Here is a 27,740-nt window from a genome sequence, read left to right on the forward strand (position 1 = left end):
CTTATACTGAGTTCAATATTGTATAACTGTATTAATTCAACTGTGAACCTAGAAACTTACAGCCACTTGTGAAAGAGATGAACTCTTGCTCTGGAGTGTGTTACTGAATATGTTAGAGCTCTAATGAAATGCTTCTTCTAATCATGTAGTTATTAAAAATTTTAAAAAAATAATGGTTAAAAAAAAAGAAAAGAAAAGTGCTTTTGGAGGCAGAGTCTCGCCATGTAGCCCTGGCTGGCCTGGAACTTGCAGTGATCCTCCCGTCTATGTCCAGCAGAATCCCCAAGGATTACAGGCATGTATAGCCATATCCAGTGCATTTTATATCCTTACAAGATGAACCTAATCAGTCTAACCTGGTGTCTCATGCAATATGAACAATAAAGTCCATGTTACACGTTCAAATAAAAAAAAAAATCTTGATTCCAGCCAGGTGTGGTAGGGCATGCCTCTAATCCCAGGGACTCAGGAGGCAGAGGCAGGTAGGTCTCTGAATTCCAGGCCAGCCTGTCCTACGTAGTGACTTCCAGGCCAGTTGGGGCTACAGGGAGACCTTGTCTCAAAAAGACCAAAAATAAAAATCTAGATTCATGAGAGAAAATGAGTGATATTCATCTCTGAACCTGGAGCATGATGGCCTTCATTCAGTTCCGTTTTCCTGTAAATGACATAATTCCTTTCTTCTTTACAGTCAATGAAACTCCATTGTGTACTGACCTTTTTTCTCTACCTCTCTGCTGCTGATTCTGCAACTTGGCTGTACACTGGGCTTTCTAGATTTCCTTTTTCATATAAGCCACTGACTATTTCCTATGTTTCATTTTGTTAAAACTGTTGATAAATAACGCTGGCAGAATTCAGTTATACAACCTGCATCTCGGGGAGAAGCTTATCTTTTGTGTTCATCACTGTATCCCCAGCATTTATCTACTTGTTCCTCAAAGCAGTGAAATTGTGCTTTCTGAGGTCATCCTATATCCGAAGCTGATGGGCATGCCAGCCTAAATAAAGATAGAGCCTGAAGGTAGGAAACAGACCTAGATATAAATAACTTCACACAAGCAATCATGTGGGAACAACAGTAGCATATTAAAGTTGTATAAAAATAAATTGTTTGGGAGCCGGGTGTAGTGGCACATGCCTTTAATCCCAGCACTCAGGAGGCAGAGACAGGTGGATCTCTGTGAGTTCAAGGCCAACCTGGTCTACATGGCAAGTTCCAAGCCAGCTGGGCCTACAGGGAGAACCTGTCTCAAAAAGAACAAAAAAATAAATAAAACAAGTTATTTGAATTTCCTGTTAGGGCTTATGTGTTATTTTGTTCATTCGTTCTTGGAAAGTGAAAAAACGGAGGATTATTTCTATTTGTTTTTCTCACTTTTGGGCTGGGAATAGAAGGGGGCAATACCAGGGCCTTTTGTTCAAATAAAACAGTAGGTAAGGCCAAAATCTACAACTTTATATATATATATATGACTTTTTTTTCCTTCTGAATATATGAAGTGAATGCATTTTACTACTTGGTCTATTTCATATATCTTAAGATTTGTCAAAAGTTTTTAGTCATGTGGGAAGTTCTCCAGAGCAATTATAGAAAAGAAAGAAAATCCAAGTTAGGTTTCATCTACTAGTTTTTTGTTCTTCCTTCCATCATGGCTGACACTCCAAAGATCCAAGGATGAGTGTCTTCCCAAGAAGATCCACTGGCATACGGAGGCGAGGCTGATCAAGCAAGGTCCCTCTCTGCTTGGTCCCAAAGCACATAGTCAACTTCTGACTTGCTTTATTGCTTAATTTTTTCATTGTATTGGTTGGTTGTTTCCTTTCCTCCATCCATCAGTCTAATTGACAGAACTTTTAAAAATATTTATTTGTAGCCAGGCGTGGTGGCACAAACCTTTAATCCCAGCACTCAGGAGGCAGACGCAGGCGGATCTCTATGAGTTCAAGGCCAGCCTAGTCTACATAGTGAGTTCCAGGCCAGCTGGGGCTACAAGGAGAGCCTGTATCAAAAAGACCAAAAAAATTTTTTATTTGTTTTATTTATTTATTTGTGTGTGTGTATACATGCATGGCAGGGGTACACTTGTCTACGCATGAGCACGGAAGCCAGAAGAGGGAATCAGTTGTTCTCTCTCTCTCCACCTTTTTCCTTTGAGGCAGCATCTTTCCCTGAATCTGGGGCTTGCATTTTCTAGCCTAGGCTAGAAGCCAGCAAGTCCCAGTAATCTTCCTGTCTCTGCTCCACTTGGAAGTGGGATTACAGGTTTTATGGAAACATCCAGTTTGGCATGTGGGTGCTGGGATCTGATCTCCATTCTCATGATTTTGGAGCATAAGCTCTTAACTGATGAGCCATCTCTCTAGCTCCAGAACATCTTTTTTTTTTTTCCCTTTTGAATTGTTCAGTTAGAGTCCAAGCAGTAGAATGATTTCTGGGATAATAGAGCTGTTAAATAACTTCATAACAATGAATAATCACGTATTTTTTAGATAGCTTGTCCTTGTTCAGTCTTGGCTGGTCTGGAACTTGTTGTGTAGACCAGGCTGACCTTGAACTCTGCCTGCCTTTGCCTCCTAAGTGCTGGGTTTAAGGACCTGCACCACCACACCTGGCCTGTCTTTTTTAAAAAAATTCTGATTTATATTTGTTTTTAAATTAAATACACTATTTTTAGAACAGTTTTAAGGTCACAATAAAACTGAACAGGAGGCACAGTGACTTTCTACATGCCTCTTGTACCCTGGTCTTTGCAAGAGTAGTCAGTGTTCTTAATTGCTGAGCCATCTCTCCAGTCCCCACTTCTAAAGGAATAAAACAGAAGCTCCAAGTATACTTTGGGGGTTGGAGAAGGGAGGATGGTGTCCTAAGGGTTCAGGAATAGTGGCCTTCAGATGGAAACTGCATTCATTCACTCATCCCATCCATGCAGCTAATGTTTGTGGGAGCCCTTTGTAGGCAGTCAGGTACTGGGTACTAAAGTGTGTGGGCCACCCCTTTCTTCTTGAAAATTTACCCTCTGGCTGGGTGCATGGGCCATGGTTGTAGGCAGTCTATCACACTCTGCATCTGCATGTGGGCTCAGGACAGGGTCACTGATCCCAGGCTAGGCAAATGCTTACATGTCATTCTCTCTCTCTCATCTCTTTGAGCAGATCAAAGAAGGAGGAAAAGCTGACTTGGTGAGCTCAAGACTGCAAGCCGGAGATGAAGTTGTGCACATCAATGAGGTGGCTCTGAGCAGCTCCAGGAGAGAGGCTGTGTCCCTGGTAAAAGGGTCCTACAAGACCCTCAGGCTGGTAGTGCGCAGGTAGGTGGGCTGGGGCCCCAAATTTGTTCTTTCCAGCACCTCACTTGGCGTGCAGCTTGTCTTTAGACCCCTGTGCATGGAGGCGGAAGTAGTGGCCGTCTTCACACGTGTTTTTCTTTCCTTTTCTTCTTGCTCATGCTATGGTATGGGAGAGGAAGTAGGGTGAAGACATTTTGGAGACTGTCGCTCTTTTGAAGCCTTCATTTTCCCAGTTGGTACTGGGTTGTCAGGGAGAGGCCTCACTGTACTTCCTAAATTTCTAGGTTTGATAAAGTCTGACACTCATCCCAGATGTGATCAGAACTCTTATAACCTTGTGTCCTGAAACTAGTGAAAGCAGTTGAGTTGGAGCTAATCCAGGCAGCATTCCATTAGCCACACTACAACACAGGGTTTTGTCATCTGAGTAGTCCTGACTCCTCTATTGAGAAAGGCTTACTTGTACTTTGAATAGCTCACAGTATCTTCATGTCTAGGAACCAGCTTTTGGTAGAGGGAATTATTAATGGAAAAGGGAAGAGACTTGGTTTATTCCTCCCTGTTATAAACCAAGTGCCGTTTGAGGCATTTATCACATGTTAACTCATTTACTCCTCACAAGAGCCCCATGAGAGGAGCTGGTCATACGGCTTAGTGGGTAAAGGGGCCTGCTGCCAAGACTGACAACCTGAATTTGATTTCCACATGGGAATAAGAGACAACCAAATACTGAAGACTGTCCTCTGATTTCTACCCATATGTCATGGCCCATGTGCATGCATACACACAAATAAATAAATGTCATCTCAATTTTTTTTTCAAAAAAGGAAGAACCCCTTGAGATAGCTCCAACCATCCCCACTTTACAGGCAAGTGCAGTAAGTTCCTACAGGTAATAGAGCTGACAAGAGGGAAGGGCAGACTAGCCCAATTGCCTGGCCTGCATCATCATGCCTGAGGGCAGGGGGTTGCCATTACCTGGACCCCCTAAGCCCTGAGCCTGCACATTTTGCCCATTTGGATATTTCTTTAATCAGGCTTTGTCTGCCACACATGGAAACTCATGTTATGGTATTCCAGGTTGTTCCCATTGACTGGAACTATGGGAGGGACCAATCAAGCCCCAAACTGGAAAATGAGGTGACTGCCCGTCACCTCAGACAGACCCTCTCTGCACCATTCATGCCTCTGCTGCTTGCTGGTGAGCCTTGACCAGAAATGAAGCTCTTCCAACTGTGAGACTCAAAGCCAGGAGCACTGCCCAGGGTGCTGCCTTTGGCAAGGTGTGCTGGGCTGTCTGCTCCCTCACTGGAACCATTGAGGCTTAAGTTGCTTCTCTGGCTGCCAGTGGTACATAGTGAGTCCAAGCAAAGCATCTTCAGATTAGACTCAGGTCCAAATGCTGCGGCCATCACCTTTTAGCTGTGTGACTCTGGGCAAATTACTTCACTGAAGATTCAGTTTCTTCTTTTTGTTGCTGTTACTGTTTGTTTGTTTGTTTTCAGACAGGGACTTATACAGTACAGGCTGGCCTAGAATGTAATAGGTAGTCAAGACTAATCTGGAGTCTAAAGGAAATGGAGAGGTTTTGGTTGAAGGGTACAAACTGCCAGTTACAAGGTAAAAGAGGCTGGCTGTGGTGGGACGGGCCTGTAACCCCACACTTGGGATGTAGAAGTAGAACGATTGAGAGTTCAAGGCCAGCCTGGGCTGCCTAGTGAGTTTGAGGCCAGCAGGGACCAGTCAGACCCTGTCTCCCAAAAAACAAATTGAACAAACAAACAAGATGATCAAGATCTGGGGGACCTCAATTGTCACCTGGTGACTGTGATTAATAATAGTGTATTATATGTTTATAGTCTGCTGAGATAGAATTTTCTTAAACATTCCTGGACGTACCCATTGACACACACATACATGCAAGGGTAGCCATGTGTGGTAGTGTGTGTTGATTAATTTAATTGTGATAACATTAACATAATGCATATATATATATAAAATCATCACACTGTCCATCTTGAATATATACAGTTTTTAGTGGAGAGTGGTAAGGATTGAACCTAAGCCCTCCCTCATGCTAAGCAAAGACTCTACTCCTAAGCCACACCCCCAACTTCATGGATACAATACCAGTTTTGTTAGTTACACTTCACTGAAGTTGGTGTGTGTGTGTGTGTGTGTGTGTGTGTGTGTGTGTGTAGGGGGTGTCCAACGTACTTTACAAGGTGATTGAAAGGTGTATTCTACATGGTTATAAGACATACTTCTGCTATTTATATTATTATTGCCCACTTCTAGACATAGACATGTTTTTTCTGGGTCAAGATTTAAGGGCTTGTTAGATGGCTCAGCAAGTAAAGTGCTTACCACTAAGCCTGACAACCTGAGTTTGATTCCTGGGATTTACCATCTCACATGGTGGAAGGAGAAAGCTGACTTTCTCAAGTTGTTCTCTGGCCCCTGCATGCATTCCATGGTGTATTGTGTACATGCTCTCTCAATAAACAAACCAATTAATTAATGTGATAATTAAAAAAAAAAAGAGTGAGGCAAGCAGCCATTTCAAACATGGTACCTGAGTTTTCAGATTGGTAGAAGGCTGAGAAGCACAGGACTCTTCTGTCCAGAAGAGTGCTGAAGGTTTGAACTCACCTGGACCCCATCTTGAGAATACTGGTGCTTGTCTGGTGAAGGGTGACAGTGAGATCCACACTCCTGAGCTGTTTAACCAGACTCTGGTCATAGATATCCTTCTGGAAAGGGTCCCTGTTGGTTACCTGCTGGTCTCTAGGTTTGCCGGCTGATGGTGACATGAGATTTGAATTATTTCTAGCAGAACCTTTGCAAATCAGGTTTAATTTAGCATAAAGGATTGAAACCTGGCCTTGTCGCTTTGCTGATTGTGTGATTCACTAAGCTTCACATTACTCATTTGTATAATAAAACAGAAATAATCATTCCTGCCTCAAAAGGACATTATAGTGCTCATGATAGATAAAGTTGAAGTGCATAGAGGAGATGTGTCAGTTCATTTTGTTTGTTCTGGGCTGGGCTAGGGAATGAGTGGGAATATGGAGACATATTGCCTTCTTACCAGGTGCCTGCTTATTGAGAGTCCCCCATTTTCTTGCCTTGGTAAATTTATCACCATTTAGGGGCCTGTATCTCGCTTATAGGTCTGAAGTTGGTCATTGTCATCCCAGAGTTTGTGGAATTTAGGATAAGCCATAATGCCCACAAGTAGCTTATTCTGAAAAGGACAGTTATGGCTGAACCAAGAATCGGTGAACTTCATCTCTACCAGAGTACTAAAGTGACGTGTAGCTACGGTCAGAAGTTGCTGGTGACCTCTGCCCTGGTAGAGTGGGCCTGTGGGCACCAACGTGTGTGGCATCCATTCTGATGGCCAGATGGTCCAGACATCCATTAGGGATTTGTCTGCCGGGGCACTGGCGCTCCCCTGGGCAAGGCAAGGCCTTTCCCCTCTGGGCCTCAGGGAATCAAGCTCCTATGTCCCCCTCTCCATTCTCATTTCTTCACTACCAAATCCCCTTTCTGACTGACACATTCTTTCTTTAGATATGCTAATGAAATCGATGAACAGTTGTGCACTCTGGCTTCTGCTGTGGGAAAGATTTTGTCTCTGAGATGCCTGTCAAATATGTTGCATCTTATCCATTATGTACCCATGTTTATAGCTGAACTCTCAAGAGTTAGAGGGAAAGGAGCCTACCTCGGGATCAGGGACAGACTCCAGAACACAAACTCTCTAGGTCCACTGCAAGCCCCTGCACCAGATTGGATCCCACTAGCTCTTTGTCAAGAAAGCTGTCACTTGCCTGAGAAGTTCCTGATATCGTCCTGAGACAGCATCCCCTTCAATTTGATTAGTGACAGAATGATTTGTGATATGTCATTTATTAACTTACTTTGTTTCCTAAGTGATCTCTATAATAATTATTATTAAAAAGATTAGATTATTTCCTGGGAACATAATTGATGGTGGCTGGACAGGGGACTCACTTGTATAAAGTTTATGTATTTGCCACTCCCCAATTCTCTACCTGTCTCTTTTAAAGTTCTTTTGGGTCATGGGAATAACCTGTGAAGCTTCCACATAAAAATGCCAAGAATGCTTTTAAAAAAAGCTAAAAATTTGAGCAGAGTAATGGTGTTTATATGAGTTTTAGGGGGTCTCTTACTCAGTGCCTGAAAACAACCAGAAACAGAAACACCTTCGTAAAAGACTACAATGATAGATGTGCAAAGTCTCCAGCCAGTTGTGGGTCAGAGATCTTGGGATTTTCTGTTGACCCATGAAGAGGGCAGAGCTTAGCTCTTTCTGAAAGAAGAGGGTCAGTGTAGAGGCTGCAAAGACAAAGATCATGGTTCTGTGTGGGTCGCAGAGGGAAGGTCTACAGCTGCTGGTGGATACATGGGGAAGACATAATAAAATAAGTGAGCTAAAGCCGGGCATGGTGGCACATGTCTTTAATCCCAGCACTCAGGAGACAGAGGCAGGCAGATCTCTGCGAGTTCGAGGCCAGCTTGGTCTCCATTAGCGAATCCAGGCCAGCTGTGGCTACAGGAAGACCTTGTCTCAAAAAGACCAAAAAAAAAGTGAGCTAAAGCAAAGGCCTTCAAAAGGAAAATAAACATTTCCCAGCTTGGGGGAGACCTTTATGGAATGCAGAGACCTAAACACTATGCAAAGGGTGTTAATTGGGAAAAGAGAGACAAGTAACAGTCAACACCCTAAATCCTCTCCGAAATCCACATAGACTTTAATTGGCAGATCTGTGTAAAATACTTGTCTGAGTGTCAGATGACCTTTAGAGTGGAAGCTGGTAGACACTGGAAAAAGGTTTTTGGATTTCATTTAACCTATACATGATGCAAGGTACTTTAAAAAGATTTTATTTATTTATTTATTATTTATCTATTTACTGAAACAGGGTCTCACTATGTAGCCTTGATTGGCCTGGAACTCCCTATGTAGAGCTGGCCTTGAACTCATAAAGATCAGCCTGCCTCTGTCTCCCAAGTGCTGGGATTAAAGGCATGCATGCTCCAGCACACCCAGCCCATGATTTACTTTTTGTTGTTTTTATTTATGTATATGTTTCTGTGTATGGGAATGAGCAGGTGTGAGTGCAGTTATCCTTAGAAACCAGAGAAGGGCTATTGCTGGAGATACAGGTGGTTGTGAGCCACCTGATGTGGGTATGGGGAACCAAACTCCAGTCCTCTATAGGGTCAGCAAATGCTCTTAGCTGCTGTACTATCTCAGAGAGAAAAAAAAATTTTATGGAAAAATAAAGTCCTGGGCTGGAGAGATGGCTCAATGGTTAAGAGCACTGGCTGGTCTTCAGAAGACCCAGGTTCAAATCCCAGCACCCATATGGCAGCTAACAACCATCCATAACTCCATTTCCAGGGGATCCAATGCCTTTTTCTGACTTCCATGGGCATTACACAACACAGGTGCACTTACATACATATAGGCAATACATTCATACACATAAAATAAAATAAAATAAATAATTTTTTAATTTAAAAAAAAGAAAGTCCAAGTACAAAAGAGAAGTATACATTGTGTCTAAAGTCTGCACGAGTTTGATAGGGTTCAGCCAGTAAAGTGCTGTGCAAGCATGAGGACCTGGGTTCAGTCCCCAGCACCTACATTTTAAAAAGCTACTGTGGAAGGTGAGACAGGAGGATCCCTGGGGCTTGCTGGCAAGCCAGTCTAGCCAATCAGCAAGCTCCAGGTTCATGAGGAACTCCATCTCAAAAAAAAATAAAGTGTATGGGTCAGCAACATGGCTCAGCGTACTTGCTGCACATGTCCAATGACCCAAGTTCGAGCACCAGAACCCATGAAAAGGCAGAAAGACAACTCCATAAAGTTGTCATCTGACCTCTACACATGTGATGTGGCACATGTACCCACACAGATCTCTCACACACACACACACACACACACACACACACACACGTGCAAGCTTCCTTCAGAGCAGAGGATGAGGGGAATCTTTTCAAAAGTGAAATATTATTATTTGGTTTTGTTTTTATTTGCTTTTGTTTTTGAGACAGGTCTCATGTAGCTCAATACATAGCCAAAGATTACTTTGATTTTCTGATCCTCCTCCCTTCACCTCCAGATAGCATGTATGACTATGCCTGGTTTATACAGTGCTGGGATGGAACTCAGGTAAGCACTCTGCCAAATGAGCTACAGCCACAACACTTATCCTTAGTTTTTTGAGATAGGGTTTTACTTTGTAGCCTCAGCTTCCCAAATGCTGGGATTACAAGCATGGGCCATGAAGCTTTTATTCTTAAATCTCCCTCTTGTCTCTTCAAGTTTTTTTGTTGTTGTTTATTTATTTTTTTTCAATTTGTTTGCCTGCATGAATGTAAGTGCACCACATGAATACAATGCCTCTGGAAGCCAGAAGAGGGTACTGGATTCCCTGGAACTGAAGTTACGGATGATTACTAGTCGCCATATGAGTGCTGGGAACCAAACCCAGGTCCTCTCAAGAGCAGCCAGTGTTCTTATCTGCTGAGCCATTTCTCCAGTCCTTTTGTTTTGTTTTAATTTATTTATACTTCAAGTTTGATAGAGGCTTTTACCTCATATATTCTGAGTTGACAAACAGGTAAAAGTTTTGTCTATCTGTGTGTGTGTGTGTGTATGTGTGTGGTGGAGGTGGTGGCAATGGTGATGGTGGTGGCAGTGGATGATGACATTTCAATGGGAAAAGAGAGACTGGGGAGAGGCTGAAGGGGTAAAGAAGAGCAAACAAGCACCAGCTGGCCTTGTGAGCTCCTGCTGTGTGATTTGCCCTGTGCAGTGAGGCTCAAGTGACTATTTGCCTTTTGTGACTTCCAGCCTGTGGATCTGCCTGGAGACAGACACTAAGGGACTACATCCAAAGATGTGCAGGGTCTTTCCTGGAACCACATACTAGTAGTGAACCCAGGCCTCTGAGAATGGGGTCCCAGGGTCCCTTGGCTCCTCCAACTGTCAGCGGCAACACAGTGCCTTCCACATCACTGCCTCTCCTGCCAGAAGTATTTGTACTACCAAAAAAGCAATCAGAAAACAAAATGAGAGCAGACAAAACAAACTGATTTTAATTCACGCAGGAAACACTGGCTGCTGCTTGGGACACGCAGCTGGCTCAAGCTTCTACTTCGGCCCCCGAAATAAAGCTGTGTTGCTTCAGCAGCTGCTCCCTCATTCCTCATAAAAATGGCACTGAAACCAAGTTGACGGCAGCCCTGAGGGCCACACTGCCCTGAAGGGACCATCTCACATTTCTGGGGGTTGGGGAATAGTTTCTTCATATAAAGGGTGTGGTGACATTATTGGAACGGAATGACTGACTCAAACACTTGTTACCCGGCGCGTCAGATTCCTCTCTCCTTTTATTTCTAGATTGAGTTGGGAAACTGCAACTTGTCCAGGATTTGCAAGTCAATGATCTTGAAAGAAATATCTTGTAATAAGCAGAGTAGTGTTTAAGGTCCTCTTAATGGATACAAAATTAACTCTAACTATTAACAAAGAAGGGCTGCTTAAACCTGTTCCTTTTCCAACTCATGGTTACAGTCTGTGGAAGAAAATAATTTTTTAAAATATATGCCCTCCCCACATCTCTCACAGGGCTTTGTCATCTCTCCTGTCTGACTCCATTCCTCCCAGAAAACGTGAAAACACACCTATATTCTTAAAGCTACTTGCTCTGATTAGCACCCATGTTAGCGTCCCATTACTGTGGAAAATACCTGGAAAAATTAACAAACACAGAACAATTTTACTTTGCCCACAGTTTCAGGGTTTTCAGTCCAAGGTCACTTGACTCTGGGTTTTTTGTTTTGTTTTCTGAGCCTGTGATGAGGCAGAGCATCATGGTAGAGAGCGTGAGGTAGACAAACTTGCTAATCTCATATTGGTCAGAAAGGAGGCAGGGGAAGACTAGGACCAAAATATAGCCTCGAGGGGACCCATCTCACCAATCACTTATTTCCTCCAACTAGGCCCACCTCCTAAACTTTCTATCACCTCTCAATACCCCACTAATTTGTGAATCTATACATGGCATGAATGAATCCATCCATTAGATCAGAAAATCACCCAAGATCCAGTCACTTACCAAAGTCCCTGCCTGAGAACACTGTAGTGTAGCATTGGGACCAAGCCTTAGGCAGCTTTTGGAGGACCATTCAGATCCAAATCATTGACAATCCTCTGATGTCTCTTTTTAGCCCTTTTTAAAGTACTTTCCAGAAAGAATTCATCAAATGCTTTAAAAGCAAATTGAAATACAGCTCCATTTATTTATTTGTTTGTTTATTTATTTATCTGTTTATTTATTGTTTTGGTCTTTTTGAAACAGGGTTTCCCTGTAGCCTCAGCTGGCCTGGAGCTCACTATGTAGACCAAGCTGGCCTTGAACTCACAGAGATCTGCCTGCCTCTGCCTCCCAAGTGCTAGGACTGCAGGTATGCGCCACCACGCTCTGCTACAGCTCCCTATTTTTAAAACAACAAACTTTGAAGCTGAGACTCAAAACCTTTTCTGTCATAAACTGACATCTGCAAGCCAGATTGTACAACCACAGAGTGCCAGGTGTCTAGGATGAATTGCGGACAGCCTGAGGAAGACTTCAGATACGGATTACAGTCTCAGTGCCACTGAGCTCTGGCCATGATTCCAGAGAGACACCCCAACCTCTGTCTGTGCCTTTCCCCTTCAAATAGAGGGGGAGGGCAATAAGAACATCTTCCACACTGAGTTGCTGTAAGATAGTGTGTGTGAAAATACTTTGCTGTAACAAAATATTAAATCAGTGTCTCTTCTGCTGCTCAGTCTCACATTAGAAAAATGTTCTTGACTACATTCTTTTATGATTGTACTGTTTAGTGCCACTAGTGAACACATTTGCACAAATAAAAACATGACAGATTTTATCTTGCTTCCTATGATAACCATTTTTGCTAAGAGGAAGTGTATTTGTAAAGGGCCTCGTTTGGAATAGGAATTTTGAGAAAAAGGCCGTATTCTCTGGTGAACTTAAGTTGGAAGAGCTGAGTCTGAAACGCCTCACAGCTCTTTGGTAGGAAGCTGAGCTCCAGAAAAGGGAGCTTCGGCTGCAGGAAGGAACTCTCTAGACAAGTGTTTTTGCACCTTCTGGGGCTGTTTGATTCCAGAGTTTCACTAAAGGATTGAACTAGTGAAGTTATACATGCACAGGTGACACAGGCAGGGCAGCCTGAAGACGTGTCTTTGCACAATGCAACATAGAACCTTTCTTTGAAATTAAGGTGTCAGGCTGGTTGTGGTGGCACACGCCTTTAGTCCCAGCACTCGGGTGGCAGAGGCAGGCAGATCTCTGTGAGTATGAGGCCCACCTGGTCTACATAGCGAGTTCCAAGCCAGCCAGGGAGAACCTGTCTCAAAAAAAAAAAAAAAAAAAAAAAAAAAAAAAAACATTTAAGCATCACCTTTCTTTTAAAAAATTAAATTATTAGCATAAATTAATGATATAGGATAGTGAATTTCATTATGCATTTTCAGAAATGTATTTTATTTAATTTTTTGACACAAGGTCTCTATATGTAGACCAGGCTGACCTCAAATTCACGCAGATCTTCCTTAGAAAAGGCGAGACTATTTTGTTTTATGGCCAAGTGCAAAACTGTTCTTGAGGCTCAAGGTACTGTCCTATGTGCACACATGGGGCCTCGCCCACCCTGCCTGCATATAGATATCTGCCCAATGAGAAATGATTTTGCCTCATATAGGTTCTAGTAACTGCCTCTCAAGCTGTAGTTCTGTGCTGTGCCTTATGGGTAAATCCTCCATAGAGGGGTGCAAGAAGGTGTATTGAGCTAGGGATGAGGCTCAGTTGGTAGAGTGCTTGCCTAGTATGCATGAAGGTCTGAGTCCAACCATATAATACCATATGAAACTGGATGTGGTGGCACGTACCTGTGGCCTAGCACTTGGAAGGTGGAGGCAGGAGGACTGGAAGTTAAAAGTCAACCTTGGCTACATTTCAAATTCTATGCCAGTCTCAGGGGGGAAAAATCATAAAGGAAGAGGATGTGTCCATCAGACACTACACTGATGTGGCATAACGTCTCATGACGCCTATGTTGAGTACTCTTCATCTCTCATATCTTACCTTCCACACACCTCCCTGGTGGCTGTGATGACATAGTGTGCCTCCTCTGCCCTTCCACCATGAGATCATGTGTCTTTATTCTCTCTAAAGTTCTAAGTTTGGGCAAGAGGCTAAGGTAGGAGCATAAACTCCAAGTCATAGGACTGCTTGCATCCCGTTTAAGGACCCAACATTAGACATCCCACCCCCACCCCAAGAAGTCAGTAGAACAGATAACTGGTAACTCACCCTCTAAACATTTTTGTGAGTGGCTGAGAGGGAGGCGAAGGAGGCAGCTGCAGTGGCCTTCAACCCTCAGAAACTTTTCCAAGAGGTCTGGCATCATGAGAATTTGCTTAGTATGCTTTGAGAAGTTATTTCAATCCTGCTGGGACCATACTCAGAGCAATTTTGCTTTCCTGGAGTTCTAGGCTTGAATGTCACTGTATAGAAGTCTAGTATTTTATTTCCTAACCAGTTGTTCCTTTCCGTGGAAAATTCATGCAACACGTTATCGGGTTTCCTGAGCAGTATGCAGTAAGATTCCCCTGCTGTAATGAGAAGCATCTAATAATAACTGCTATTTCTATCCAGTGGGTTACATATGCTCACTGGCTATGTGATGAACACCAGCCACATACAAAGGAATGCCTTATTGTTCCCCAACCAAGGAGGCTTGATGATAAAAAACCTGATTTCATTCCTTGGATAGCCTGGCTTTACTTCAGACAAATGTGTTCCAAACTGGAGTTACCAGTCAGTGCCTGGCCTCTCAGATGGCACTCAAATGTCTATCCGAGCTTTTGGAATATGAGGTCTAAGTTCTGAGCTCACAATAGAAGTTATGATGGAATCCTTTCTCTCAGTTCTAAGTATGGGTGCATCAGATAGAATAAGTAGATTTGGGGGATTCCAGTTAAGAATTCTGCATTCTAGAATCAAGATCCTTCTTCTACTTGGCTGTACATTAGGATTCCCTTGGGGTTTAAGAAGAACAGCAAACCCTGATGCCTATATCCACCCTCCAGAGTCTAATTTTATCGATATGGATGTTGCTTGGCTGGGATATTCAAAAGCACCTTTGAGAGAACTGGTGCTCAGCAGAGTCTGAGAATCCCTGGTCAAAGCTCTAAGCTGAAGTGGTAAAAGGAAACAACAGGGAGGGGAGGGGATGACAGGACATGGGACTTAAGGAAGGCAGGTGTCAGAGAACCAAGAAGGCAAGCCAGATGCTGCAGTGAGAGTAGGGCCTTGTTTGTGGAGAAATAAGGAACAAAATATATAAGAGAATCCTGTTGACTCTGGACTGGCTGGGACCCAGAGAGGCTGCCTGGGAAGGCTCCCCAACCAATGCTCCTGTGCCCACATTTCTATGAGTGCTTTTTCTTTACTGCTATGTGGAGGTGGGAGATGTTTTTTAAACTCAGCTTTTTCTTTTTTTGAAGACATGGCCTCATGTAACCCAGGCTAGCCTTCAACTTGCTATGTGACTGAAGATGATGTTGAATTTCTGATTCTTCTGTCCCTATCTGCCAGTTGCTAGGATTATAGGATTACAGGCAGGTGCTAGATATGAAACCCAGGGCTTCGTGCATTCTAGGCAAGCACTCTACCAACTGAACTACATCCCCAGGATCCCACCCTTTTTTAAAAAGAAGCCAGTCATTTACTACGTTGCATAGGCCAGACCCCAAAGCAATCCTTCTGCCCCAGCTTCCTGAGTAGCGAGGGTGAGAGGTGTACACCACCGCATCTAGCTGTCATTTTTTCACTTTTTAAAAGGTAAATAATTTTAGGGCTGGAGAGATGGCTCAACGGTTAAGAGCACTGGCTGTTCTTGCAGAGGATCTGGGTTCTATTCCCAGTACCCACAAGGCAGCTACCAACCATCTGTAACTCCAGTTCCAGGGGATCCAATGCCATCTCCTGACCTCTGTCATTGTATGACACGGATGCACTTACATACATGCAGGCAATATATTCATTTACATAAAATTAAAAAATAGACAAAATATTTTTTAAAAGTAAATAATGTTGCTGGGCATGGAGGCGCACACCTTTAATCCCAGCACTTGGGAGACAGACGCAGACAGATCTCTGTGAGACTGAGGCCAGCCTGGTCTCCATAGCAAGTCCAGACCAGCTATGGCTACACGGAGACCCTGTCTCAAAAAGATGAAAAAAAAAAAAAAAGTGAATAATGTTAGTGGGCCTAAACAGAGACAGAATTTTCAATGGGCAGCACTTGTGGTGGCCCTTCCTCATGCGCAACTGTCACCAGAGTCATCATTACAGACTCATCTTGTCCAGAAGGTTGGAGGTAGGGGTCATGTCCGTCTTACTGTGTTGACATATTGATGTGATGTGCCACTGTGTGACTTTTGGGTGGTGCCAATGGGAAGCAAATTATGAAAAAAGGGTGGCTTGATGCCGTGGTGCGCCCTCAGTCTAACAGGACATAGAACTCAAAGACTCAGAGAGGCTCAGGGAGAATGGTACTTCCTTAGGGAACGGTCATTTGCCTCATCAGTCCCTGACCTTATAACTGAGTATTGTATTGCATGAGCATAAATCCCCAATGCATGTGAGTGAGGGGGAGAGAGTAGAAGGAATGTTAATTACCATCCACTGCTCACTCCTGTTCCTAATGGAAGAATCAGCTCTTTGGAAATCCTGATCTGGACAATTCCTTTGTTTTATTGCCGCCTATCTCCTTTCTTCGGGATTATTTCTTTGTTTGTTTGTTTGTTTATTCATCATTGTGCTGTTAAGGAGGAAGCCTATGGTTGTAAGGTTGGAAAGGCAGGAAAAATCTCAGACCTGCAGAAGGAAACAAACTTTTATTGAAAGAAAAAGAATCACACATCTATACCCACAATCACACAAAGAACTAGGGCTCCACAAGTGCAAAGAGGTCCAGGAAACAGAAATCTAACACGCTCCTGGAGGACCTGGGTTTTTAGGGTTTTAGTGGTTTCCCCTCCCCAAATTCTGGATTGGTCAACTTAAACAAAGAAGAAAAGGCTGATGGGTTTCTGGTTTCAGATGAAGAGGTGTCCAGATCTGGCCTCAGTCAAATCCAAAGTGGTTTGGACTAATCCACCAGAAAGAGAACCTGCTGGCTAGAGGGGGAGCCTCTAGGCTTTTGTCTCAGGCCGAAAAGAAGACAGAAAGAAGTATGCCAATATTTATTACCCCTCAGTGACCACATTTGCTTATTAGGGGTTTTGTCCTTAGACCAGGGCAAGTGCTTGACCACTGAGATACCTTCCCTCGTCCCCTGCTTCCATTTTTGTTTTTTCTAGACAGGGTCTCATGTAGCCTGGGCTAGACTTAGACTCACATGTAGCTGAGGCAACCTTGAGCTTTTTTTTGAGACAGGGTTTCCCTGTAGCTCCAGCTGGCCTGGAACTCATTATGTAGTCCAGACTGGCCTTGAACTCATATGGATCGGCCTGCCTCTGCCTCTGAGTGCTAGGATTAAAGTCCTGTGCTACCATGCCTAGCCAACCTTGAACTCTTTATGCTTGCTCCTCTGCCTCTACCTCCCAAGTGCTGGGTTTATAGGTATCACCATGCCCAGCCTCCACCAGCCCTTTAACTTCTTTAAGATGACAAGTGTCTTATTAAAGTCTTGGGAAAGAGTCTTAAGTAGAGGCTTGGAGGTTGCTAAGAGCCCTGAACAGGTTCTTGACCTACAAGAAACAATAGGATCCCTTTTTTTGACTAAGGTTTATTAAAATGGCTGCCTTGACTGTGTGCTTGTGGCTATCTGTCTCCTCGGAATTCTGTTGCCTTGGTCAGCTTAGGAAACGGCAGCTAGTTCTTGATAAAATTATACTGTCTTCTGTGAGGTCACTAAAATAATGATTCACCTAATGCAGAGGCCTCCGAGGCTCCGTCCCCTCCCTGTCCCACTGCTTAGCTCTGTGTCAGTGTTGACAAATGTCCTTCTTCCATTCCTTAATCTACTGTCATATTCTACTCTGATGCTGCGTTTGCTTAGTGGGTGAGATGTGTGAAATTATACTTCAGGAGACAATTCCTTGCTTAATATGTTGGTTGTTTCTGTGGGAAAGTTGCTGTGTTGTTTTATTGAAGGCTTTGATTCTGAGAAGCACAATAAAAGTATTCTTTGGAATGTTTCCCTAAAGGTGTCTCTTAGGAATCAGCCATTGTTATTTATTGATTATCAAGAGGTGGGGGCCCAGGAGCCACAGACACCTAAAAAAGACTTTCATGGGACTGTCTCAGGAGACAGTTCCATAACCTCTTGTGCTTCATCTTCATAACTTAAAGGAACAGGCAAAGAAAGGGGCAGTGTTTACCACCGGTAGTCCTGTGTTACTGAAGTGTTTTGCTTAACTGTATTTAATTTTTTATCTAAGACACTATTTTTATTTCCTTCAGGTGTTTGCATAAGCCTTCACTATCCTTGCATAGCCATTTTCAAATTGCAACCTCTTCCCATAGTATTCTCATTGTTCTTCCTGTATTCAGAGTATATTGGAGCTAGCACTCTAGGCTCATACTCCTCTCTGATCCTCACGGTACGTGGTCTCCAGTCTCATCACTAAACCAACCATTAAGAAGGATATTTGGCCAGGTGTGGTGGTGCATGCCTTTAATCCCAGCACTCGGGAGGCAGAGGCAGGCAGATCCCTGTGAGTTCAAGGCCAGCCTGGTCTACATAGTGAGTTCCAGGACAGCTGGGGCTACAGGGAGACCCTGTCTCAAAAAGACCAAAAAAAAAAAAAAAAAAAGAAGGATATTTGAAGGTGTTTTTCTTTTCTGTAAAATGAGACCAACCTAATTCCCTCCCATCAGCACCCCCTGTGACCACCTTGTGAGGTCGTTCCTGGGACACTTTGGGTGCCATGACCCACCTTGCTCTGCAACTTCAGCTTCTCCAAGCCCCACTGGACACAATGGCCTTGGCAGGCGTTTGCCACTTAGTCATGTATTCCCCGGCCTCCTACAGCTCGAGGGACAGTGCTGTGTCTTGGCCAGTAGATTTCTCCTCTCATTTTTCTTTTTTTTTTTTTAAGTCAAATTGTTTTATTCAGATGCTTGAAGGTGGAGTGGAGCTGAAGAGGTCAGTGGGATGTAAAGTCTTCAGCAAGGAGGTCTTCCTGGCCTCATTGTTACTGACATTGTTTTATGTCTGGGAAGTAAAAATTGCCATTCTGACCCAGCTTAGAGATCATGACCCTCAGCCCTGGGCTTGGCACACTTTCATTAATAATTTCTTTACCAGTTCTTGAGCTGGAGGTGGTGCCAGTGCTCAGTAAATACTCGTGGAATGGAGAAGGTACACTCACCCTTTTCCAACGGAAGAGAGCTCTTGCCTACTGACTGCCATTTTACCACTCCAAAGCCCAGAAGAGGTGGGTCAGTGAGCAAGATTTGACATGGACAGTGTTTATGTATCTTGAGAGTGATATATAACTCAGATTTGTCAGGGGAGAAAAAAATCAATGAGACATGATGACTTGCTGATGGGTGTGGACGCAGAAGAGCTTTACATGCTAGGCATGGTGGTATACACCTGTAATCTTGGCTGAGACAGGAGGATCTCAAGTTGGAAGCCAGCCTGGGCAAAACAGTGAAACCCATTTCAGAGAGAGAAGAGACAGAGACAGAGACAGGACATAGACACAGACAGAGACACAGACACAGAGAGGGAGTATAGTGGGTGAGTAGGAAGTCAACGGCTCTTCCCTCTGCCGACCTGGAGAAACACTGAAGCATTAGCACTGAGAGGACTTCAGTCTCAGGTCACAGATCTAGTCAACCACATAATGAGAAAGAGTCGGAGGTTCCAGTCCCAAGTCTACAGATTATATACGTACTAGGATTGGAAGATCACCCAAATTAAGCACCTTTTTGCTTGAATCTTTTGACTGTCCTTTCTCACTGATGGCAAAAAAAAATTGGTCTGGGCTATTTTTTTCTTTTTATTTCTGTGTTGATTTATTTATTCATTAATTTAATTTTTGCAGAGCTAGAGATTTAGCCCAGGATCTAGGCAAGTCCCATAGTACTGTGCTGATGAGCTCAGAGGTCCCAAGGGTAAACCTACCACTATTGTGTTGCTAAATGGACATAGCATCAAACTGCCGTCTGTCTCTGCCCATAGATCAGTTCAGCTCTTAGTCCTCATCAAAGAAGTTTCTTTACCGTGGATGGAAGTTAATGTAGAAACTCACATCTGGTGAAACTGTAGAGAGTAGTGTCTGTGGAATGCTTACCCAAATGGGGCATTTGTATCAAACCTCCTAGTTTACCCCAAGGTTCAGGGACCTCTCCAAAATGGGGGTAGGAAGATTGTAAGAGCCAGAGGCAAGGGAAAACTGGAGTGAAACTGTCTTCTGAACCTGACAGGACTGTTGCAGTCATGAACACTCAGCAGCTGTGGTTGCTAGCACAAGACCTGCACAAAGTCAATGTAGACAACCTTCCAGTGTAGAGTGGGGAGCTATTGACAGTTGATGGCTTGGGGGGAGGCATTAGTTTTCCTTAAGGGTGTGTCCCCTGGTAAGTTGACCATGATCTAGTGGATGCCCCAAACCCATGAGTATGTGAGCATACTCAGTGGGATAGTTTTAAAAAAGGACATGAAGTTGAAAGGGAGGTAGGAGGTGGGGGACAATCCAGAGGAAGATAGGAGGAAGAATTGGGGGTAAACACAATCAAAATACAGTATATGCAAGTATGAAATTTTCAAAGAATTAACAAAAAATATTATTTTTAAAAATCTGCCTAGAATGCCCCCTCCCCCAATCAGTTGTGATTTAACATTGTAACTCTGGTACCTTTCTTACCTAAATCATACTCTTGCAGGAAACCTGGTTTTTTATTTTATTTTATTTTATTTATTATTATTGTGTGTATGTGATCGGGGCAAGGGCACATGTGCCATGGTGACCATATGGAGGCCCGAAAACAATTTTGTGAAGTCATTTCTCTCCTTCCAACCTCACATGAGTTCTGGGGATCTAACTGAGGTTTTCAGGCTTGCCAACAAGCTCCTCACTCACTGAGCCATCTCAACAGCTCTGGAAGCCTGGGGGTTTTTTGGGGGGGGTTGTTTTTTGGGGGGGGTGTTTTTTAACAGACTTGCCACTGGTTTTGAATATCCACTGAAGCTTGTAGCCTTAGGGCTGAGAGACAAGGATAGGTCTTCTGGCTCAGTTCTCCTCTCCTAGGCCTATATAAAATACAAAGAATGGAATCAGTGACCAGATGAGAGACCCCATGGCTACTCTCAGAAGGCCTCTAGTGTCTGGTATTTTTTGCTTTTGATGTGCAGGTAAAGTTTATAATTCAAATTTTGAACTTGAAGTAGAATCTGGGGAGTATATTTCTGTTTCTGTGATAAAACACCATAACCAAGTCAACTTATAAAAGGAAGAGTTTATTAGGCTTATGGTTCCATAGGGCTAAGAGTCCCTCATGGCAGAAGGCAGCCAGAGTAGAAAGCTGAGTGCTCCCATCTTCAAGCACGCACAGGAAGCAGAGGGAGAAACTGGAAGTGGGAAAGAGGCTCCTGAACCCTCAAACCAGGCGCCAGTAACCTGCCTCCTCCAGCATGGCCACACCTCCTAAAGGTTCCAGGACCCTCCCCATACAGCCCGCAAACTGAGGCCCAAGTATTCAGATACTTGGAGCCTACAGGGAGTATATCCATTGAAACCACCACAGGGAGCTTTATTTCTCTGTAACTCTTCATACGCATTTGAGAACACAACCCAAATCCACTTTATTTTTCCTTTAAATACCAGTAAGTTTGTAGTTTGCCCTCTTTCCAAGGGCATGGCAGCCTGCAGCAATTTCTAAAATTAGATTTTTCTTGTTCAGGTCACTGATTAGGAATGGCTTCCGTGTCACTCTGTTTACACAGTTTTCCTTCTGACACCTTCGTGACAACAGTGTCTGCTTGGCGAGGCTTGAGAACCCACAGGAGACTATGGAAAAACTTGGTAAAATTCACTGTGGGGCCCTGGGCAGTGTCCCTACCCTAGCACTGGTGTTTGGATTCAGGACCCTTTCAACCTTTGCCTCCGGATTCCTTGTCCCCTTTCCATCACTGTCTCAAAGTCACGGCAAAGGTCAGAACCTTCATATCACTCCATGAGGTACTAATGAACAGAAAGATGAGCTTGTGTTCAGGAATTTAAGACCCAGTGTTTGATTTCATTTTCGTGATTTATCTTGCATTTCTCCTCCTGCTTGTGGGCTTACAGGTGTCATCTAGTTGTAAATTTAAGTCAAGGAAACTTCAGTATAAAAATGACCAGAAAATGCTTGCCCAGAAGAGCCCTGAAACAGTAAAAACAGGTCTTTTTTTTTTCAAGATTTATTTTCATTTATGTGTGTGTGTATGCGTGTGTGTGTGTGTGTGTGTGTGTATGTGTTTGAGTGCACACTCACATGCATACACACACCTATGGAGACCAGACAAGGGTGTCATAGCCCCTGGAGATGGAATTACAGTTGGTTTTGAGCCACTTTATGTGGTGCTGGGAACCCAGCTCAGGTCCTCTGGAAGAGCAGCTGGTCTTTTCTTTCTTCTTTTTTTAAAATTTTGACTTATTTTTACTTATGTGTAAGAGTTTTTTCCTGCATGGATGTAAGTGTGCCATGCATGCAATGCCTACAGAGGCCAGAAGAGTGTCAGTCTCTTGAAACTGGAATTTCAGATGGTTGTCAGCTGCTATGTGAGCACTGGGAACTGAACCTGGGTCCTCTGGTTGAGGAACCAGTACTCTTAACCACTGAAAATAAGTATTATTAGCTGGGTGTGGTGGCACAGTTTTAATCCTACCACTTGGGAGGCAGAGGTACGAGGATTTCTGTGAAATTGAGGTGGGCATGGTTCATGTGGCAAGGAGGCTACAGAGGGACCCTGTCTCAAACTGACAAAAAAAGAAATGAAAAGAAAAAAAAAAAAGAACAGAAGTACTATTATTTTACTTTACATTTGAGGAAATAGACTTTTGAGAGGGCAGCTTGGCCCAGGGGATACAAGCTACTGAGGGTGGATTTGAACTCAAGTGTCTGACACAAAACCCATGTTGTTATACCTGCCTGTGTTCACCTGAGCTGGTTTTCTATTCAGGCAAAACCTTGAACCAGTCACAGCCTCTGGGTGACCACAGGCTGGGCTGGACTAGCACTTTCAATTTGTTTTCCTCTGAGGACAGCACACAATGGGACCTTTGTTTTCCCAGGTGGGTTGATTTGCATTCGCTGAAGTAATTAGCCTTGCCATCTTGTCTCACTTTGATTGAGCTAGTCCACATGCCAACAAAAATAGAAATGGGGGAAACCACCTAGCTGATGGAACAGGAACAGGAACAGGACTCTGAGAGTTACTGAGATATGGACTCAGGTCTGTTACTTTTTGCCCACTTCCACCCTGAGTAAAGCAAAACAAAACCTAGCCACCTGATTCCAATCACAGTCTGTTCTGTAATCTTTTAAGTGGTTGAATACCTCATGAGTATCCTAGTGGTGGCACATTCATTGTTTTGTAAGAGAATATTGTAGGGTTCGGATGAGATTTTTATCATTTCTCTTCCAAATAGGTGCTTGATAACTAGAGTTGTTGAAGTGTGCCCTGCTGGTCCTCGCTGGTAGCCCTGGAGGCCTCTTGTCACTGGCAGGCTGGATTCTCCTCAGGTCTAGTCCAGCTTCTGAAGGCACCAATATTTGTCTTTCCTCCATCATTACCTGTCCCTAAGGAAGCGCTTGACTTCACCACTTTGTTTCCTGCCTCCACTTCCAAATTTTTCCCTTCTTCATCATAGCTATCTCTTTATTGCTTCCTCGGCCAAACCTGCTTGTCCATTTCTGATCCCAGAATGAAGAGGACTAAAAGGAACAGCAATCCCTTGAAAGCAATACAGTCTTATGGTAACATAAAGTGGGGATAATAAAGCTATTATTGATATATATGTATATTATTCATGTGTGTGTGTTTGTGTGTGTGTGTGTGTGTGTGTGTGTGTGTAGAGTTCATATAGTCCAGGCTGACCTCCAACTCACTGTGTAGAAAAGCATGACCTTGAACTTTTGATTCTCCTGCCTCCACATCCCAAGTGCTGGGATTATAGGTGTGTGCTACATGCCCAGTTTATGAGGTTCTGAAGTTTGAACTCAGGTTGTCATGAATGCAAGGCAAACTCTCCTACCTATTCATATTCTTAAATGCAGTTTTGCAGGTTATCAGTACTTCTTCATAAAGGACCACAGTGGTTTAATCAAGGTGACAATTGGTGTTATATCTGTAGAAAAGTGTGTGCTGTTATCTATGCATAGGTAGGTGTACTCTGTCTTTGAAGCAAGGTGACCTTGAAGGCTGCCCAAGGCAAGTCGGCCTGAGTGTTCTGGAGAACTTGTATGTATGAACACTTGCTAGTGCTATTGGTACTGTGGTTCTTAGTGGTAGTGAAGGTGGGTCATGGAGGGGAAGGATAGGGCAGATTTCGGATGTCCTGACAGTGGGTTAAAAAGCCTCACTTCACAATTTTGGAAATCACTCCATAAAGATATTGTGATGATTCCTCTGTGAATGTGCATCTTGAATGCCTTGAGCAAACACTGATCAGCTTCTCCCACTCACAGTGCTCTCTGTACAGTATCAAGTGTAAGGGTTTGAGCCTTTTTGAACTTTCAGCAGGAGAGTCTTTATCCTGAACTACTTCTGAATTTCAGATAAATGGTGAGTAATTTTTTAGTAAAATTTATGTCTGCACCCTCTTCACATGATATTATAATTCAGAATGAAGTTTCCTCCCCCACCACCCCCGCAAAAGGCTCATGTGTCAAAGGCTTGGTCTCAGCTGGTAGCACTAATTGAGAGGTCTTTGATATGCAGGGTGCTGACTTTACCCACCATGTTTGCCACTGATGGAATTCATAGTTTAAAAGGCCACTAGGAAGTAGGATCTAGTTGGAGGAAGTCATTGGGGCATGTCTTTGAAAGGCATATCTTGTTCCTGGCCCCTTTATGGCCCTCTCTGTTTCCTGGGTGTCACACATGAACAGCTTTGCTTTGTGTCCTATTGTCTTTATGCAGCCCAGGCTGTCCTCAAACTCAGTGTGTCAAAGATGACCTTCAACTGGTTATTCTCCTGCCTCCACCTCTCAGATGCTGGCTTTACAGTATGTGTTACCACATCTGGTGGATCTTCTTTTAAGATGATTTGCTCAGCAATAAAAAGCTAACATATAGGACAAGCTAGATGTACAGGGAAAATACGAGTTCTTTATCTCGTCTAAACTTAATCTGATTTTCCTTATAGACACAGTCCTGGTGGTTAGCAAAGAAAGAACCAAAGCAATAATTGTTAGTGTTAGTCAAAGAAAATTCTTGCCTAGTTAGATCATTTGGTCGCCCTTTTATACAAGGCTGAGTCTCTAAAATAAAGTGTCCCTCTTTTGTGTCATCCTTCATCCCAACTTTCCACTTACGTACTAAAAAAGGTAGAGGCTTAGGAGTTTAGAATGGTGGTAAGTGCAGGTCCTTGGTACACTGTCCCTATTCCCTTAGGCTCTGTTTGTTTTCTTCCTAGTGACTGCTGTCCTCCAGGAAGAATTCAGTAGCCATTGAGTTCATCCCAGTTTGTGCCTGGGTGATGGCTCTGGGATCACTGGCAATCCCCCATTTGCAGATTCAGCCTCTGCCCAGGTCAGATTCAGACACCCCAGCCTCTGCCATGGGCTTATCCCAGCAGCTCTGGCACTGGGGCCCATCCAAGGCTTATCACCCCATGGGAAATTCATTACAAGTGAGCCAGCTGGCATCTTATGCCCTAGAATCTTTCTTCTGAAGACTAAGGACCTTTGAATCAAGCTGGGCCAGGCCCTCTCCACGGTGATGTTCTCCTGGAGTGTTCAATGGATAGTGGAACCAAGAGCCCCCAGCCCTTGACGTCCCTGCATTTGCCTCCACATCTGTCTCCTTATCCCTGAGGCCAAGACAAAGGGAGAACATGGTTACCAGTGCGGTGTGTCACTGTCTTCTCCCTCACTCCCAAGATAGCCTGAGATCTGAAGAGCTGTGCCTCTTCTCTTGCTCTGTTTGCTTCCTCCTCCTCTCTAACCATAAGTGTCCTGTCTTAGGTTGGAGGGGCATCAACTTTGCATTATGGGAAAAACTGGTGATTGGAATCCTCCAGGTGGTTCTCAGAGTATGGTCATGCACCAGAAACTTTTATGAAATGTTATATTCCTAGGCCTTTCTCTAAACCTATTGAATCAGAAACTGGGATTTGGGCTGAGCAGTCTATGGTTCACTGAGCCTCTGCTGGGATCCTATGGCCCTTAAAGAACCCTGACGTTACAGATGTCCACAGCTTCTCTCCTTCTCTACCACCTCCTCTCATGGGTTTCATGCCTGAAGTCTTGCTAAATAGACCAGATACTTGCTTAATATAATTGATTGATTACCCACTAGATAAACTCAAAACATTTTAAGGTTAAAAGAAAGCAGTTTCCAATCTATAAGAAATCCTGACACATGTTACAGGGACAGATTGTGAGGCCATTATGCTGATGAAATAAAATGATCATAGAAGACAAAGGATTTTACAACTGTGAAGTACCCAGAGCAGTCACATTCTCAGAGACAGCAGACTGGTTATCACCATAAGCCTGAGGAAAAGGAAAGGGAAGAGTCGAGTCCTTAAATGGAGACAGACTTGTAGCTCCCTAAGGTGAAGAGCGTTCTAGAGATGGACAGTGGTGACAGTGACATGACAATGTGAAGATACTTGATGCCACTGAACTGGATACTTAAAATGGTGAAGAGGGAAATAACTACAATTAAATTATCAATTAAAAAAGTAATTTGGTGATTGACTGGTGGTGTAGGTCAGTGGTGGAGGTGAGCAAGGCCCTAGGTTCCACTCCCAGCACAGAAGAAAGAGGAGGAAGAGGAGGAGAGTTAAGGGTTAAAGATGGCATAAGTTCTTAACAATAGTTACTGGTTTGAGGAGTTTGAGGAAAGTCAATGACTAACTCAGCTGATTAACTACAAAAGACAACCCTGGTGGTTAAGGTTCATATGTGAATACAGGAACAGCTACTGCTGGTAAATTTGGCTATTTTAGAAAATGGTTTTTAAAAATATTATAGCTATTATTTTTATTTTTATTTTATTTTATTTTGTTTTATTTTATTGTTGTTTTGAGACAGGGTTTCCCTGTAGCTCCAGCTGTCCTGGAACTCACTATGTAGACCAGGCTGGCCTCGAACTCACAAAGATCCGCCTGCCTCCCAAGTGCTAGCATTAAAGGCATGCATTATGATGCCCGGGTTACTATTTTTATTTTATATGTATGAGTGTATTGCCTACAATCCCCTGGAACTGGAGTTATAGATGGTTGTTAGCCATCATGTGGGTGCTGGGAACTGACCCTCGTCCTTTTAGAGAGCAGCCAATGCTCTTAATCGCTGAGCCATCTCTCCAGCCCTTTTTGGCAAATCTTAACTGAGTTTTTGAGCTATTTAAAGAATAAAAAGAAGCTGGTCAAATTTGAGTGTAGAACTCAAATAGGGTAGTTAGTGTTTGTTGAGATTAAAGGCTGTTTACACTTGGACAGCTTACAGTTTAGGTGAAAAAAAAAATCTCTGTGCATAAGTTTACACCTAATGTCTCTGTCCTGTATCTTCTAAGTTTTGAGAAGTCATTGGTCCCTCCCATGTGGCAAAAGGTAAGCCGCTGAGAAGGGTCTGGCAATTGCCCACATCCGTTGTTCCAGATAGAAGTCTTCTGGGTCCCCTAGTGCTTTACTCTGCTGGCCCCTTGGCTGTGAGATGGAGGGCAACATCTTCCCTGGAGGCAGCAACAAGAAGAGGGTGGTATTGGCGCATGAAGACCACCACTTCCCACATTATTTGCCTACCCAATGAAATAATACTCTCAGGCACAAATGATTCATGTTTTCTTAACCCTGTTGAAGGATGGATTGAAACATCCTTAGAAAACTGCTCCACTTGGGCTGGAGAGGTGGCTCAGTGGTTCAGAGCACTGGCTGATCTTGCAGAGGACCAGGATTCGATTCTCAGCACCCACATGGCGGCTAACAACCACCAATAACTCCAGTTCTAGGGGCTCCAACACCCTCTTCTGAACTCTACAGGTATTGCATGACGTGGGTGCACTCACTCACAAGCAGGCAGTATACTCATAAAATAAAATATATATATATATATATATATATTGAATCATATATGAATATAATGAATTTCACTCATTTAAATCATA

At 43.5% G+C, this 27,740-nt stretch overlaps 1 protein-coding gene across 4 annotated transcripts in view; it reads left to right on the forward strand.

The window, feature by feature from the left end:
• The window catches only part of Shroom3 (shroom family member 3), a 369,823-nt gene that overhangs the window by 125,325 nt on the left and 216,758 nt on the right, over window positions 1–27,740 (forward strand). For all 4 annotated transcript variants that reach the window (XM_029568529.1, XM_029568528.1, XM_029568532.1 and 1 more), the window contains one exon: window positions 3,157–3,311. In XM_029568529.1, coding sequence (XP_029424389.1) covers window positions 3,157–3,311 — 155 coding nt within the window. The remainder of the gene's footprint in view (window positions 1–3,156; window positions 3,312–27,740) is intronic.

This window comes from Nannospalax galili, unplaced genomic scaffold (genome assembly GCF_000622305.1).
Source record: "Nannospalax galili isolate Female #2095 unplaced genomic scaffold, S.galili_v1.0 scaffold800, whole genome shotgun sequence".
Taxonomy (NCBI): Eukaryota; Metazoa; Chordata; class Mammalia; order Rodentia; family Spalacidae; genus Nannospalax; species Nannospalax galili.